Consider the following 18,216-nt stretch of genomic DNA (forward strand, 5'->3'; position numbering starts at 1 on the left):
TAATAAATGATTTTGATTCCATTTTTTATTTTTTATTTTTTTTTTTTTTATTCTGAAAATGTCATAGTTTTTTTTATACACTAACTGATAGTAATAAAAAAAATAAAATAGTGTATATTAATTAGTGAATAATACTTATAATAATAGACTAGCTTATGTATTCACACATATGTATAAATATTATCAACAAATTAAAATAAATTATGGTTATACATCATCTATAAACATTAGTTTGTGATTATTGTGTCAAGTTTACTTCAATTAATAAATAAAACATTTTTTTGTATGGTTGGTATATTTAGCTTATTTACAATTAAATAATTGAACAAAAAACTTTTAGTTTAGAATGTTTATTTATTTACATGTGTCTATCATCAAATTATTTTTTAAACATAAACATAATAAATACAATACTTTATATTAAAAAAATATAATCTTATTTTGTTTTTAACAGATTGTACTCAATTCCTGTAACTGATAATTAAGATTTTGTATCTGCATATTAAAATTATTTATACATTGCCAATAGTCAGTACATCTAGAACGATAAAATATAAGGATCTTTTCTTTCTCTTCTTTTAAAAAAAGCAATTTTTCTTTTAATACACATGTATGTATATAATATTCGTTAATATAAGTTACATTGAGAGAAGGAGAAGGACTTATTCTAGTTAAAAACAATTGATATTTTATATTTTTAATATTTTTTTTATTCTGTTTAAGTCTCCATCTTCTCATGAAATGGTCTTTTTCATCCGTTTCTGTATAACTTTCAATCATTTGTTTATAATAGTCTATTTCGTTTAAAATATCATTGTGAGAATTCATTATCTAAAATGGTTAAAAAAATGTTAGAACTAATATATATAAAGAAATATGTTAAAAAAAAAATCTGATAATTAGAAACTGGTTCCTATATCAACTAGCATTGCGTATAATTTAAAGTTAGCTGATAATCAAGTTTTATATCATGTTATTCAATAAATATAATCATTTACATACTGTATACGGAATACAAACTTGTTTTTAAACGTATCCCTACTTTTTAGCATTTTTTAATCATTAAATATACATTATGGTAGTTAAAATGACTATAATATATCAGTCAGCATAGTGAATAATTTAATGTAAGCTAATATGTCTATATTTTATATATTATAATAATCAAGTTTTTATATTATGTTATTCATATAATTATAATCATATACATACTGTATACACTTGTTTTTTTTTTCAACTTATTTCAACTTTCTAACATTTTTTTAACCATTTAATATACAACATGATAAACATAGATATTTTAATTAATCAATCTTTTAAATTTAAAAAAAAAAATTAATTATAAAAACCTTGTACATTTAATATTAAAATTACTAATAAAACTATTGAATATCGGTTCATTATAACCACTTATAACCACTTCCCTAAACGCTTATGTTATGTTATGTTTTTTGCTATCGTGTATTATTTTTTCGTTTAAAAACTAGTAAAGATGTGGAGTTTTAGATTCGATAAGATGATTTTTTTTTTTTAAAAATATATAAATAATGAAATAAATAGGTACTTACATTAAAGTATTTTCTAATGTTTAGAGACGAATGACTGTTGATGATGACGGTGTTGGACTGGTAAACTATGTAGGTTTGAAGTATTTTCCAATGTTGAGTGATGAATCCTTATTGATGATGTCGATGCTGGACTGGTAAACTTGGTAGGATTGAAGTATTTTCAATATTCGATGGTGAATGACTGCCGCTTGTTGTTGCTGGTAGAGAACACAAGCTGGACTGATATCGTTTGACTATCAAATGCTGCGTTATATAGTCGAGAATCGTCTCCTACTTTCCTAGTTATCGTTTAAAACTTACATTCTATTCGAAGAAATCGTATGACCTGTTCATGTAATATTAATTTTAAAAACAACTAAGTTATTTTGTAGTAATAGTAATTATAATATATAATGTATGTATTGGTGTTGACCGTAGTCCGGAATATTCATTTAAAAATAGCTAGGTCAAATTTTAGGGCGTTGTCCGAATAAAAACTAGTATCGATAGGAGGTCGTATAAGACCGTTGGCGGAATAAAACTGGGCGTTGTCCGAATAAAAACTAGTATCGATAGGAGGTCGTATAAGACCGTTGGCGGAATAAAACTGATATTAATAAGAGGACAAATTAAGGGCGTTGGCTGGTTTAATGAACATTGCTATGAATATTCCACATTTCAAAGTATCTATGGTAGTGGAAACATTACAGTATATAAGGCTAGCGTATTAACATCAATATTACAGTCAACATTCAGCAACTAGAACTTCTTCATCATCTATAACAATTCAGCTTCAAGATGTCTTACAGAACTTCGATCATCGATTCCGGATCAGAGGTTAGTAATTGAATCACTTTAATAACTAAAGCAAATTGGAGGTCAGTCGTAAAACTACTCAACGCTATGGTTATAATAAATTCGTGGTTGATTATAAATTTATTTTAAACATAATATTAAAATTAAATAATAATTAGAGTGTGACTGTAACGTTGCTCAATATTGTTTTAGAGATCGGCTGTAAGCCACTCATACATTTATAGTTATTCACCTTAGTTTATGTTTTATAGAACGAATTTGAGTCCCTGGACACAAAAATGAAGCCTTCTACTTCAAAGCAGGTCAAAACATCGTTAAAAAGAGGGGCTGAAAAAACAGTAGAGAAAAAAAACAAAAAAAACAGATGAAAACAGTAAGATAAATAATAATTTATCATATTAATACTTTATCTAATATTCTAAGGTTATGAATTATGGTATGAATTTATTTATTTGTTTTTTTTTTTAGAGTTCATCATACAGAGAAATTCTCGAAGAGAAATTGCGGGCGGAAGAATTTGATGAAGAGATTTTTAATTCTGTCACTTTTCGTCAGGGAGATGGTTTGGCTACCATCAAAAGCCAATTTAATCCAGACGAAAAGCCGACGGATTATTGGACGATAACGCATTACAAGTGTGCGAATATACACAACGTCCCAACAAAGGAAAGGTAAAGACTAGACTTTGGTTTATTTTTTAATTAAAAAACTATTGCTAAATGAAAAAAATCATTAGTTTTTATTCACTGCTAAACTGATTGAATAATTAATTTATGTTGCAGGTGGCGACACTCTGAGGCATCTGTCAAGGTGACGACATCGGACAAGTCAAAAGATCAGACTCTCAATACAAGTTTAAACGAGACCATGCAGGTTATATTTGATGTAATTTTAAAAGACCCTGAACGTCGTACAATAAGAAATAAATTAGCCGCATGAAAAAAAAAAAATGTAGTATAAAAATATTTTTATTTATTTAATAAAAAAAAACAATACATAAATATAAATGAATTTGTATTATATCATACTATTAAGTCCTGTAAAATCATGTCAGACATTACATTAAAATGAAATTGTAAAATCTCATACAAAAATGAAGTGTCATCGTTTTGTAGATGAGAATAATAACTAAAATCATAGTTCTGTATATACTGGTTTGTGAATTCGTTTCTCTGGCAACTGATGGGTAAACCACGGACATCGTTTTTAATCAGTTCGTAAGCTGCATCGAATGTTGCTTGAAAAATCGGTAGACGTTTCTGTTTTTCTGCGATATAAAGGTCGACACAATGTTGAAGTTGTTTTAGTCTGCAGAAATCTATATGCGAGAGTGTAATATAATCATCATTTATATGCAAGGTTATTGAACTCTGCTTCACATTAATTGAATATGTAAAGTTCTCAGTAATTTTTACACGTCTACACCTGGTATGTAAGTTGTTAGTAATTGAAATGTAATTAGATTCAGACATGAGCGTACACCATTGCTCTAAATTTAATGTAATAATTTTTTTCGTTAACTTGCACTCTAATAACACAATAATTGAAATTTGTTTGCTGATTAATAGTCCAACCGTAACACTCTTCTTACCAAATGGACGTATGTCAAATACCGATTTTGACACAATTACCGGTAGACCCATAACAAATTAAAGTTCTTTTCTTTTTAATAATTAAAAAACCTTTAAACTATAAACGTAATTATTTTTTTTAAAAATTTGATGTAATATAACCGATGAGGGATATACTTTGAACTGAAAGCGTTTTTACTTTGCAAGCGTATTATATACTAAACTTGATAGATAAAAAAAAAAAAAAAAAAATGCAAAAAATGTGAACGTATAGCATAGTCGGCTACTGCATGTAGTAGAGGGGAGAATTACATATACTTACCTGTTACCTGAAAACATTTAAATTATTGCTACACGCGCTAACCCACTAGGCTATACGTTCACGAGATATTAAATCAAATATTAACACATATAAGTTGTTTTAAAAAATCAACATTTATTTTCATTTACTATAACATAATATAATAAAAAAACATGATTAACAAACGGTATCGTATGACCCAGTTTCACAATTACAAATAGGTTCGGTTTTACAATATTTACTTAATATGTTTTGAACATATTGATTACCTTTCATTAATAACACATATAAACACCTTGGGCTGAATCTGCAATGTTCAATCCATGGATCGTCCAGCCTTTCCCAGTTATGAAGAATAAGTCCGCAACAAAAGCATTCTACAACATCATCCACTCCTGAATATTTTAAGCCACATTCAGACAATGTATATTTATTTTGAAAAGTATTTTTTGGGAATAATTTAAATGTTTTAAATCTTGATGAAAACGAAGAAAATTCTGGATGAACTGCAGCCGGATTATTTCGTATACGATAAACTAATGATTGAAAATCATTTGAACATTTTTGAAAGTTCATTTTTGAAAAAAATTTATAAATTGTAAAACAATTTAATGAAATTTTAAGAAAATAAAGTAAAATGAGACACAACTTGAGTAAACGGCGGATCATTGACGACTGAATATAAAAAACGATTAGCTTATAACTCAAAAGTATATAAATTAAAAAAAAAATATAGACATTCATTAATTAGATAAATTACAGTGAAACCAACCTAAATGAAAAAAAAAATGTGAATATATAGTAATATTTAGTAATTATAATTTCAGTTTTATAATAAGGCTTGTGTTCTGTATTTTAAATAATTATTCCATTTTAGTAATAAGGTTTGTTGAGAAAAAAACCATTTAGCATGTACACTGTAAATATTTGGACAAAACTGACTTTGAGTGTGCAAACTCTTCATAATTTTTACACGGTAAAATTATTGTGTCCAAGGGGGACATCCTCACTTGAACGGTGTGAAATTACCGTGTAAAAAGTGTACAAATTCTTCATAATTTTTACACGGTAAAATTATTGTGTCTAAGGGGGACATCCTCCCTTGAACGGTGTGAAATTACCGTGGTGACACAAAAAGTAGACTGTGAACATACAAATGTATACTACTGGTAATTGTTGCAATTCTGTTCTCAAGATTTGTGCAGGGGGTGCTTCAGGATGTTCACTTGCTTTTCTTTTTATATCTGTCATAACTTTTAAGGCATAAACTTCTTCTAAATTCGGTGCGTGGTCATGTATAGAACTTTGAGGGCCTTTATGGATTATTATATTTTGTCCAGAATTACTCGTTATAGCCCGAGCAGAGCATTCACTTTTTTACGACAACACCAATAAAATCGACCTTCGTTTTCCGAATGTTTGTAGTAGAGATATCCATCAACATGAAGAAGCTTTCCTCTTGAATTAGAATTTATAATTTCGGCCATAATTCTAATGAATACGCTTGGTTGTATAAATACGATTTAATGTACAAAAAATTCAAGTTAATCTACGAAAAATTACACGTTTGGCAACAACTGTTAAAATGAAACTAAACAAGGTATAAATAAGACATTCGATAATCAATATTGAACGGATAAACTTAATCACGCAACAAATGGATCGAACGGCAATTGGGCGCATGCGTTATTTCGACGCATACAATAGGTATTTTGAAGTTTATGATACTTATAATCTATAGATACTGTATAGGAATAAAAAATGTATAGTTGAACGGCAAACGGTAATAAAGATAAAGATGAAATGTGTACCATTTAGGGATGTACGATATAGGTTTAGGGATTGTTAGATATATGGATCATGGATGTATATAGTCCGATTAAGCAGTGATAGGCTCCTACCTAAAATGCGTATACGTATCATAGCGTCTATCATCATATAAGTAATAAAAATAACGATGTGGTAATGCCGATCAGCACGATAAATATAAATCAAATAAATCAAATTGCCGATTTAAAAATATATTGGGAAAATGTTTTTATGGTAAATATTGAAATTGGAAAAAATGGATTGGTCATATAACATTTGGGAATAGTAAAAATTGGGAAAAATTAATTGGAAAAAATAAATCGGGAAAAACAGATTGGGAAAACTGTACTACAATCGGTTATATGGTGTAATATCTAATATATACTATGCAACAACTCTATACTTCAAAGTGAATATTTTGGAAATAATAATTCCTTAATATATAATATAAGGCGAGTTTAAGTAATTATAATATTATAGACTAGTGGATATGGTTAAAATGAAAAGTAATTGTCGCCGCCGCGACAATAGCAATGTATCCACCGACCGACCACACACAGTTATTATTAAGATTATTAATTATTATGTAATATGTAGATTAGACCGCAACCAGGTACTGTCCAACAAGGAACAGGCGCGGTGCAGCAATCAGTTCGTTCGCTCGTCGCAAACAGTCGACACGTAGCTACCTTTTTATAGGCGCGAATCGCCGTCGTTTTTTATACCGTACCTAGTTGTCGTGGCGCAAATCGCCAGCGTTATTATTATTGTTTTTGGTCGGGCACGAATCGCCGGCGCTATTATTATTGTTTTTGGTCGGGCGCGAATCGCCGGCGCTATTATTATTGTATTTAATTATTGTTACGACGCATTGTGTGTGCCGTCATTATTATTATAATTATTATTAAAAACCATAGGATAGCTGGCCAGCTGATCACCGTCGTATTGTAAGTTTTTCTTATATATATATACTTTTATAAATATCTTTTTGTATTATCGGTTTGGTACAACCAGCGCCGTTTATAATTATAATTTATACATTTGTACCGCTGTGGTATTATTATATACTATATTGTGTATTATCAATATTATTAAATTAAATTTGTGAATTATACAGAAACGCATTTCACCTAAAACGTGTTACAATTTTCTTTTAATTATATACACATCACATTACACACACATTTACACACCCACCCACACACTAGCACTCACAGGTCTTGCTCGGCGACCCCGTCCACTTCCTTTGAGTCGCTACACACACATACACATCTATACACAGGTCGGTCAGTGTGTGAGTACAGCGCGCGAAGTAAAAGCGATCGGGCCGTACGGGCTAACTATTGTTCCGTCCCCGGCACAATCAGTAATTATGTAAAAAATATTTGTGTTTAATTCAGGGCTTACAAACGTTATAATAACACTATGATTATAACGTTAAATTTTACTAAAAACGATTGAAATTTTTAAACGTAAATATAACGAAAAGCGATAATCACAAAAAATTAAATACCGCAAAACAAAACATAACGATTAACAAAATATGTTATATATCATTAAACAAAACAAAAGTTAAATAGGGCAAGTTATAACTTAGCGGCGGCGCCTGGTAGGTGAGGGGTATCTCGCGCACGTACGCGACCGTGGTGGGTTCAGCCGTCGGCGGCAGGATCTGCTGGAATCTGCTGTCCGGTGTCATGGATCTGCTAGAGAGCATAGGAATATGACAGCAGGATCTGGTTTTGGAATTGTCTTTCTTATACTATTGACACTAAAGCGCTGACTCAAATGACTTCGATGTTTCCATCGGAAGTCATTGTTCAGACGAAAGTGATACTCGGATTATACGCCACTGATGAACAGATCGTTAAAGGCCAGTTGTTGGTACTTAACTCACTCCAGGTAGTTGATCACAATTTGATGATAACAGTTGACACATTTTTGAGGGTTCATAGTTCATTCATTTTTCAGATATATTATAGACACGTCTTTATGTTTGAAACTATTTGTTTAGGTAGTTTAAAAACGTACACTTATTAATATTGCCACTCGATAAATAATTATTCATTATATTACATAATATATATATAATGCTGTTTAATCAGTTTAAAAAGTTGTAAGCAGTCTTTTTAAGTATAAATTATATCATTTTTTAATGTGTAGTGTTAAGAACCCCTGGTTATATTAGTTAGTATATGTATATCATAGTGTATAATATAATATTGTATGACGGCGACTGTCTGGAATTGCTGCGACAGCAATTCCAGGCAAGCGCTGGGTACAGGCACGGCTCGTATAGCAAGCCGTGCCAATGGCATTTCAGAGCAGTAGACGGAACATTGTGATTCGCACCAGAACATTATATTTGTCAGACCATTTTTTATAAAACATTAAATAATTCATTAAGTGAATTGTAAGTTTTTCTTTTCAAGTTAAATATAGAGAGTAGTAATTAGTTCGAAAGTGTTCGTTGTTTTTATTTGTGCACGGACATCCAGGGAGATCCGTAACATTTTTGGTGGCAGCGGTGGGATCATGACAAATATCAGTATCCCGTTACCACGAGCAATAGCCGAACTAGACTTTCAACAATATATTAGAAGAAAAGGAAACGAACAAAAGCGTATCCATCCGAAACAGAACATTGTACACAAGTTGCGTAAGGTAACACTAATAGTATAAGATATTATTATTTTATAATATTTTATATATTTTATATACATCTATATGGTGTGTATATATACATGCAAACGGTTGCGTGTGAACGTGTCTCTATAAACGCGCGATCAGCAAATTCCCGGCGTGGTGTAAAACATACATACGCCGTCGAGAAAAAAAAAAAAAATTGACGACAGACAGCTGCCGTGTGTGTGTGGGCCTGGCGTACGTGTTGCCGCCGCCGTCGTGGTTGTGACGACATCCGTGTCGCCGCCGCCGACGTTTGAAAACTGACGACAACACAGCTGTTACGATAATACGATATCAGAGCCGCCGCGCGCCGCCCTCGTTGTTTATAAACACGATAGCGCCGCCGTAACGAATTTATATCAAAATATAACGATATATTTACGTTATTTAATCATCAAAGCCAAACCCAATAATTAATTATTGGTCCCCGCGCCAGCAGTTTCGGGGCGTAGAACATCGTTCCGAAGTGGTTAAGGTGTCGAAGAGGAAATTCGACGTGTTATTGTTCCGAGATCAATTCGACGTCATATACCAGAGCATTCAGCATCAATCACAACGACCAGACGCAGACGAACACTGAACATTTCAATCCATTATAGTCGAACAATTGTGGTGGTCGTGAGTATTTAGCATTAAGTTTTCAGCTCTGTTTATAGTTAAATAATTTTTTTTTACAAACATAGGATAATAAATTATTATACATCGTATATTAACATAAACCTATGGTAGAAAAAAGGTATTTCTTTGTAAACACATGTTCTTAGTGTTTCTTATTCCGAATTCTCTTTTTTTATATCTCTTTACGATTAGAGAATAAACATTTTAGGAAACTCTTAGGCAAACTTTAATGAGCGCAAATTCGGGGGAGGATTCAACCACCAAGGGGGCTAACACGTCCGTTATTGATACCCCTACCCCTACACCAAGAGTAAGTTTACCTGTAAGGTGCTCCAATCCCGACAATCCAAATTCCGAGCGTCAAATACACGAACTTTCCGTCGACCATTTACTTATTAAGGAGGCGGATTTGTCTGTAGCAACAAATAGTCTTTTAACCGAAGTTAACGAAGAACTTAGGGAAATAGACAAAAGTTTAATTCACGTCGCCTTCGAAACCACTTCAACAGAAAATTCAGAAAATTCCCAAAACACAAAAATTCTACAGACCAATCAAGAAAAACTATTAGACTGGTCTTCAAACGACACAGTTGAATCGACAAACCAAGGAATTAAGCTTTTTGTAAATCAAAAACCATTGGAAATAATGGGAGATAAAAATCAACCAACAGAGAGTGGTGCACTAGGACCACAGTTGAACACAGACATTTCAAATAATCCAGATTTAAGCCAATTAATTGATCTAAAGATTCAGGAAATCATGAAGACAAGAGATAGCACCAGTTCGAGACATGGAGAATCGATATCAAATAATCAAATAGGACTTCAAGATGCGATTAGGCCACTACCAAAGTCATTTGATGGAAAAGACACCGAAAATTTAGAGATTTTCCTTGAAAAATGCGAATTTGTTGTGTCATGTGTAGTGGAACCGGCAATTCCAAACCAGGTTAACCAGGAAAGCGAGGCAGGCAACAAAGTTTAAAACATTCGACACATGGGAAGAATTACGAGAAACACTTAAAACAAGTCTAGAACCTCGGCGAACCACACAACATCTATTTTTAGAATTGTACGCCATCAAACAAAAAAATGGTGAAGATATTCTGACCTACTCCATGAGAGTAGAAGCTTTACAAAATCTTATCATTGAACAGGAAACTGCAGACTTTTCACCAGAAATTGCTCAAGCGATGGAAATTTCTATTAAGAGACAGGTAATTCAAATCTTTATGGAAGGCTTGGGGAACCTAAAGGACTACATTAAGGCAAGAAACCCGCTTACTTTAGATAAGGCAATACAAGCCCCCGAGAGGAAGAACGGATTAGGATGTCATATTGTCATCCAAAGAATCCAAGAAACTGTACAAAGGAAACTCGGTGGCAACGAAAAATCCAAATGGTTCTTGCAACATTTGCAATAAACCAGGACATTGGGCCCGCGATTGTAGATCCAACCGAGGTAACAACACAAATCAATCAAAAAATTCCAGCACGCCACACGGAACCTCCAAAGCTACAGTGAACACTGTCACGTGCCAGTACTGTAAAACATCCGGGGCACACAAAAGATGTATGCCGGAAATTAAAATATGTTACCGGGAAAAGGAATGAAGCAGCTCAAGCAGAGACTTCGGAAAACCAAAATCAACTGGGCGCTTCCGGCGGACGTCCGGTAGGGAGCATAAAAAGCGCCGCCATATCATTTCCAGAATCTTCACATTAAAGTCAAATTGAACAGATAATACGTTTACATGCAGAACATCTCAGACAATTAACCCCAATGCTAAATTTTTACTGGATTCAGGAAGTGATCTCAATCTAATTAAAATTTGTTCACTTTTGGATCAGGTAATGGTATACGAAGATACCATTTACTATTTAAAGGGCATCAACGAACAGGTTAGTCCCAACATTAGGACGGACAACTATAAGTATTCAAATTGGCGAGCGTATGATGCAAGTAGAATTTCAATTAGTACATTCCAACTTTCCCATTACACAAGATGTAATTTTAGGGAAACCCTTTATAATAGGGAACCATACGATCATTAATTATCAAACTAATGAATTAATAGTACCAGATACCGATAACATGAAAATCCAAGCTCGAACAGAAACTTTAATCGCAATACCTATCACAGAATATCAAGAGGGTGAAACACTTTTAATCCCAGCTCAAAAGGTTTCAGAGAATATCCTATGTAGCAATACGGTTAACCAAGTGCACCAGAATCAGATACTCATAGCGGTGATTAATCCCACGGAATCTTCAGTGGAACTTACCCAAGCACAAACGAAATCAATTACTATCTATAAGTTTGATGAAGTTAATGTTTATGCAACTCAGAACATACCAGAAAAGATCAGCGGACAAGGCCGTTTAGAAACCCTAAGGGAAAAATTAAATTTGGATCATCTAAACCAAGAAGAAAGAGAATCTCTTATGCCAATATGTGAGGAATACTCAAATATCTTCCATCTAGACGGAGATAAACTATCTTGCACTGACCAGATTTATCATGAGATCAAAACAAGTGAGGCCACACAACCGATTAATGTACGTCCATATCGGTTGCCTTTTAAGCATAGACAAGAAATTGACAGACAAATTCAGAAGCTTGAGGAGGACAACATTATTGCCCCGAGCAAAAGCCCTTGGAATGCGCCATTACTCGTAGTTACCAAGAAGTCTGATGAAAACGGAGTCGTGAAGTATCGCGTGTGCGTGGACTTCAGAAAGTTAAACCAGATATCAACAGGAGACGCGTATCCTCTACCGACCATTACAGAAATTCTGGACCAATTGGGAAAATTCAAGTACTACACTACGTTGAATTTGGCCCAAGGGTACCATCAAGTCAAAATGCACCCAGATCATTGCAATAAAACCGCCTTTTCTACGGACAAAGGTCATTTCGAATTTTTAAGAGTTCCATTCGGGTTGAAGGGAGCTCCAGCCACTTTCCAACGTCTAATGAATTCCGTATTAACGGGATTGAATGGGATCAAAGCATTTGTGTATTTGGACGACATCATTTTTTATGCCCTAGACCTTGAAGATCATTCAAGGAAATTAAAAGAAGTATTCGCCAGATTACTAGAAGCAAACCTCAAACTCCAACCGTCAAAATGTTCATTCATGCGAAAAGAAGTGAACTATTTAGGACATGTTATAACCGACAAAGGAGTAAGGCCTAACCCACAAAAGATTGATTGCGTAGTAAAATTTCCAACGCCAACAAGTGCTAAGGAAATCAAATCATTCTTGGGTCTGTCAGGCTATTACCGACGTTTCGTTCCGAATTATGGACAAATTGCAAAACCGCTCACGTCGTTATTAAAGAAGGATGTTCCATTTTATTGGTCGGATCTTTGCCAAGAATCGTTTGACAAATTAAAAGCTATTCTCACCAAAGAACCTCTCCTACAATACCCTGATTTTGAGCAACCATTCAATCTCACATGTGACGCCAGCAATTTTGCAATTGGCTGCATATTATCTCAAGGACCAATTGGGAAAGATCTACCAATTGCATATGCATCGCGCACTCCAAACAAAGCAGAGCAAAATTATAATACAACGGAGAAGGAACTTTGTGCAATAGTATGGGGAGTCAAACAATACCGACCGTATCTATATGGTCAGAAATTCAAAATTATTACAGATCATCGAGCGTTAGGCTGGCTTTTCAACGTAAAGGACCCGGGGTCCCGATTAATCCGATGGAGGTTGAAACTAGAAGAATATGAGTATGAAATCCACTATAAGCCAGGTGTTGCTAACACCAACTCTGATGCATTAAGTTGAATCAGAACTGTCACGACTAGATCCAAAATCAAGTCAGAACCTTCAAGACTAGAAGATAGGGTAACGTCTAAAAATGGTTCCGACAGAATAAACATTATAGATTTACCGGAAGTCTCGAACACTTCAGAACCTCTATACAATACAGAGCCTTCCGATGAATACCAATTTTTTTTAAATACCGAAGCTAAACCTACTACCAATGTAATTGAGTTACCAGGTAATATTTTCGACTCAGAACCTACTATATCAATAGCACATAGCGTTTCCGCTGATTTTAATATGTCTCGAGGTATCGCCCTTCAAATGAGACGGAAATTCGGGCAGGTGGACCAATTGCGAAAAGAACAAAAATCAGTTACTGATGTAACCGTTATTCAGTCAGAACAACGAACAATATTTTATTTATTAACAAAAGAGCATCACTGGCAAAAGTCGACGTATCAAGCAATCTATAGTTGTTTACAGAAACTTAAAGAATTGTGTATGCAATTAAAAATAACCAGTCTAGCTTGTCCAAGGATTGGAAGTGAAGCAGATGGACTACAATGGGAAATCATCCGAAACATGTATCGAAACACCTTTGGAAATTTGAAACATCAAAGTCTGTATCTACACCAGAGATGAATTAACAGAAGATCAGAAAATACAGAAAAAAAAAGAATTGCATGAAAACCCGCTAGGAGGACATCATGGATTAACTAGAACGTTCAATAAGATGTATGAAGAACATAACTGGAAGGGCATGAGAAAACAAATCAAACAATTCATAAAAAAATGTCCAGATTGTCAAAAGAATAAAACAGCGACAAGAACACCAAAAGAGCCTATGGTGATTACCAGCACAGCTACCAGAGCCTTCGAAAAGATATTCCTAGATGTCGTAGGACCACTACCTCGTTCACATAGTGGAAATTCTTTCATCTTAACTTTACAAGATGACCTCACTAAATTCGCATGGGCTTCCCCCATGGAGAATCATGAAGCGAATACGGTAGCACAACATTTTGTGACCAAATTCGTGTGCTTACACGGAATACCACAAAGTCTGGTGACAGACTGTGGTACGGAATTTTTAAGCAACGTTTTTAAAGAGGTGTGTAAACTCCTTAAAATTCGACAGACGTCGACCACACCTTACCACCCTCAGAGCAATGGCAGTCTCGAAAGAAGTCATCGTTCTTTTGCAGAATATTTACGAAATTTTATCGGAAAAGATCAACTAAACTGGGATACCAAAATTCCATATGCGATGTTTTGCCATAACTCCACTGTTCATTCAGCCACAAAATTCCAGCCATACCATTTGGTTTATGGAAATTCTGTAAAAATCCCCACATCTTTCACTAACGAACCAGAACCTCAGTACAATTATAATGACTACCAATTCGAAGTCAAAAGACAAATGCAAGAAGCTCAGGCTTTTGCAAGAAGCAATTTGCTGGAAGCAAAGAGTAAGTCAAAGGAAGAGTACGACAAAACAGCAAAACATCAAATTTTTGAAGTTGGTCAGAAGGTTTTACTACAAGAAAAAGCCGCGAAAAACAAACTGGCCCCGAAGTGGTTGGGTCCGTATGAAATTTTAGATGTAAATCCGACAAATAAAAATATAACCATAAAAAAAAGTAACAAGAAGAATCAGACCATACACCAAAATTTACTAAAGTTATTTCACGAAAAATGAAACAAGAAAAATTAATTTGTTCCAGGAAACTCATCATGGCATTCTTTGGAATTTCCAAGAAAAATCCGTCATTCCCGAAAATGGTAATCCTGATAATGTGGATATGGGATAGTACATCAGAAGCTCAAGAGAATTATAACATTGCTACCTTCCCGGATCACAAAGGATTCTATTATGAATCTCACGGAATGATCAAAACTTCTCACACTAAATGGAACTTGGTTACGTATGTGGATATTGGAATCTTGACCACAAAATATGAAAAGTTGATGACCCAGTATAGCGAAATGGAGACAATTTGTAAGCAAATGATAGCAAACTTTGGTAATTCAGAAATAGAAAACATTTGTAATCAATTCGTAAACCAATTTTCTACTACAACCCGTCCATATTTATATGAAATTCAGTTAAATCGTCGTAACGCGATGTTATCGATAGAGCATAACTCAAATAATGAAATTCGAAATCGCCGAGGATTGGGAGGTACCTTCAAGCGCCTGATCAATGTTTTGTATGGTGCATACTCGAAAATCGACACCGAATTCATATTTAAACAGATCGTAGAATTAACCAAAAACAAAACTCAGAATATTAATTTAGTCAAAGAAAAAACAAGAGTTGTACAAGCAGAAATACTGGATGCAAATCATACTTCACAGGAAGTCACAGAACATCATCAGAAACTCGAAAATAACTTGTAGTATTTACAAAGACTGACCAAAGAAAGTATCGTTAAAATCAACAAATTAGAATTTAAAAATAAACTGTTAGAGCAAGCTTTTTTATTCGAGGTAACTCTCAATCAGTATGCTTACGAAACACAAAACCTTGTTGCCATTATAAATGCAGCACTGGATGGTCAGATCCACACCAGCGTAATCACCCCCAGAAAATTATTACGGGAGTTAAAAGAAATTAAAATCAACTTACCCATAGGAAACGACCTCCCTATAGAAGTAATACCCGAGTCCATGCCAAACCTTTTCAAAATCTCTGAAATAACGATTTTCGTGCAAAACGAGTACTTAATATTTTCTATTGAAATACCCTTGATTTCAAGTAAAGTATTAAATGTGTATCGAGTTGTTTCATTACCAATGATATATTCTACCAATACATTAATTTTAATTGAACCCGAAGTCGAATATTTGGTAATTAACAATGATAATGAGGAATTTTTCACTATGACAGGGAAACAGTGGGAATCATGTGTAAATTTAGGAACATACAAATTATGTAAAGGTGGTCAAACATTTCACCGCCACTCGAGATCGAACGTTTGCGAAGTAGTACTTCTAACATATCAACCAATCCCAGAAACTTGCAAAATAAAACTGGTAACATTAACAACATCCATTTGGGATAAGTTATTGGATTCCAATGCATGGTTATTTTACACACAACCAACTTTAGTGACCATCAAATGTGCGGAACCTCCACAAATAGTAACATTTCAGATCTCAGGCGTAGGAAGGTTGACCACCTCCCAAGATTGTGAAATCCATACAGAAAATTCCATTATATTTCCGACAAGTAGATCTAATAGAGGTATCTCTACTGATTTAATTCCAGAAAGCAAAAAATATGAATCAGTATTATCAGAGAGTCTTAAAAATATAATTCCCCAGAACCTAAAAGACATAAGTATCGTACACGATTTTAATTCTTTATCCAAAAGGCTAATAGAAATAAGTAAGATACCAAAGGTAACAACAGATTCTCTAATTTCTATCTAATCTCTGGATTTACCGGATATTTTATCACTAAATAATCGATAAGTAAACATTATAATCAAAAATTTAGTTGTGAAAACATATTGTACAGAACATTAGGGAACCTTTAGGTCCCGAAGTTCCATTTAAGTTGGGGGATGTTAAGAACCCCTGGCTATATTAACTAGTATATGTATATAATAGTGTATAATATAATATTGTACGACGGCGACTGTCTGGAATTGCTGCGACAGCAATTCCAGGCAAGCGCTGGGTACAGGCACGGCTCGTATAGCAAGCCGTGCCAGTGGCATTTCAGAGCAGTAGACGGAACATTGTGATTCGCACCAGAACATTATATTTGTCAGACCATTTTTTATAAAACATTAAATAATTCATTAAGTGAATTGTAAGTTTTTCTTTTCAAGTTAAATATAGAGAGTAGTAATTAGTTCGAAAGTGTTCGTTGTTTTTATTTGTGCACGGACCTCCAGGGAGATCCGTAACAGTAGCAACATGTGTATTTTTTCATATTTACAATATTATAACACTAATATTACATTTTATATGTATAGATTTTAGAATATTATGGGTAATATTGAAGTCTATGCCCCCAGCACCCTCATATCCAAATGTTGATTCAAAACCTATACCAATCGTTTGTACCTCGTTTGTACCTGTTTGTACCTCCAGGGAGATCCGTAACAGTAGCAACATGTGTATTTTTTCATATTTACAATATTATAACACTAATATTACATTTTATATGTATAGATTTTAGAATATTATGGGTAATATTGAAGTCTATGCCCCCAGCACCCTCATATCCAAATTTTGATTCAAAACCTATACCAATCGTTTGTACCTCGTTTGTACCTGTTTGTACCTTAAGTAAAATCGTTTGTACCTCAATGGTTTTCCAATGGTCCCTACTTTGATTTTGGGGGTGCCGAGACAACGCTGAGACACCCACCTTTGAATTTCGAGTTTAAACACTTACCAATCGATTTTACCTCGTTTGTACCTGTTTGTACCTCAACGGTTTTCCAGTTATTCCAAGTTTTAAAGTGGGGGTTCCAAGGAAACGCTGCACCCCCACTTTTGAATTTTGAGTTTAAGCACATACTAATCGTTTGTACCTCAATGGTTTTCCAGTTATTCCAAATTTTTTAGGTGGGGGCGCTACGTGTGTGAATTTGGCCCCACCACGTTATGATAATTACAACGAAGTCATACAAATATTTTGCGACTAATTTGCAACTTTAGGCAACCAATATTAAAAAATATCAAGGCTGGGCAAGTTAATGATTTTTTTTTAACTCAGTTAAGTTAAGTTAATATGCACCCATAACAAAAAGTTAAAAGTTACTACACACTTTTTGTTAACTTTTTATTAAGTTAAAAAAAAGTTAATTTATTTATATAACGCTAGCGTACTTAATTTTTACAAACGATTGGTATAGGTTTTGAATCAAAATTTGGAGGCGGGGATGCTGGGGACATTGAGCTGTAATATTGTTGAGTGCAATATATATTTTTATGCTTAGTAAATCGTTTTTGCTTTTTATATTATTATAGATATAGATATGAGTAGTATAAGACTCCTTGTATACAATATTTTTGATTCTTCCTTCGGGAAGCAGTATTACCAGACTATCAGAA

The 18,216-nt window shown here is 33.8% G+C and overlaps 1 protein-coding gene and 1 pseudogene across 1 annotated transcript; both read left to right on the top strand.

The window, feature by feature from the left end:
* Nucleotides 1–2,345: 2,345 nt before the first annotated feature.
* On the top strand, nt 2,346–3,302 carry LOC132947595 (uncharacterized; annotated as a pseudogene).
* Nucleotides 3,303–13,440: 10,138 nt separating this feature from the next.
* On the top strand, nt 13,441–13,785 carry LOC132947597 (ADP-ribose glycohydrolase OARD1-like). Its single transcript, XM_061017886.1, has one exon. The coding sequence runs from the start codon at nt 13,441–13,443 to the stop codon at nt 13,783–13,785; it is 345 nt and encodes a 114-aa protein (XP_060873869.1).
* Nucleotides 13,786–18,216: the final 4,431 nt, after the last annotated feature.

Source organism: Metopolophium dirhodum, chromosome 6 (genome assembly GCF_019925205.1).
Source record: "Metopolophium dirhodum isolate CAU chromosome 6, ASM1992520v1, whole genome shotgun sequence".
Lineage (NCBI taxonomy): Eukaryota > Metazoa > Arthropoda > Insecta > Hemiptera > Aphididae > Metopolophium > Metopolophium dirhodum.

Bases quoted from the DNA above. Each gene is read 5' to 3' on its own strand.
- LOC132947597 (XM_061017886.1), top strand. From the start codon at position 13,441: ATGTCTCGAGGTATCGCCCTTCAAATGAGACGGAAATTCGGGCAGGTG.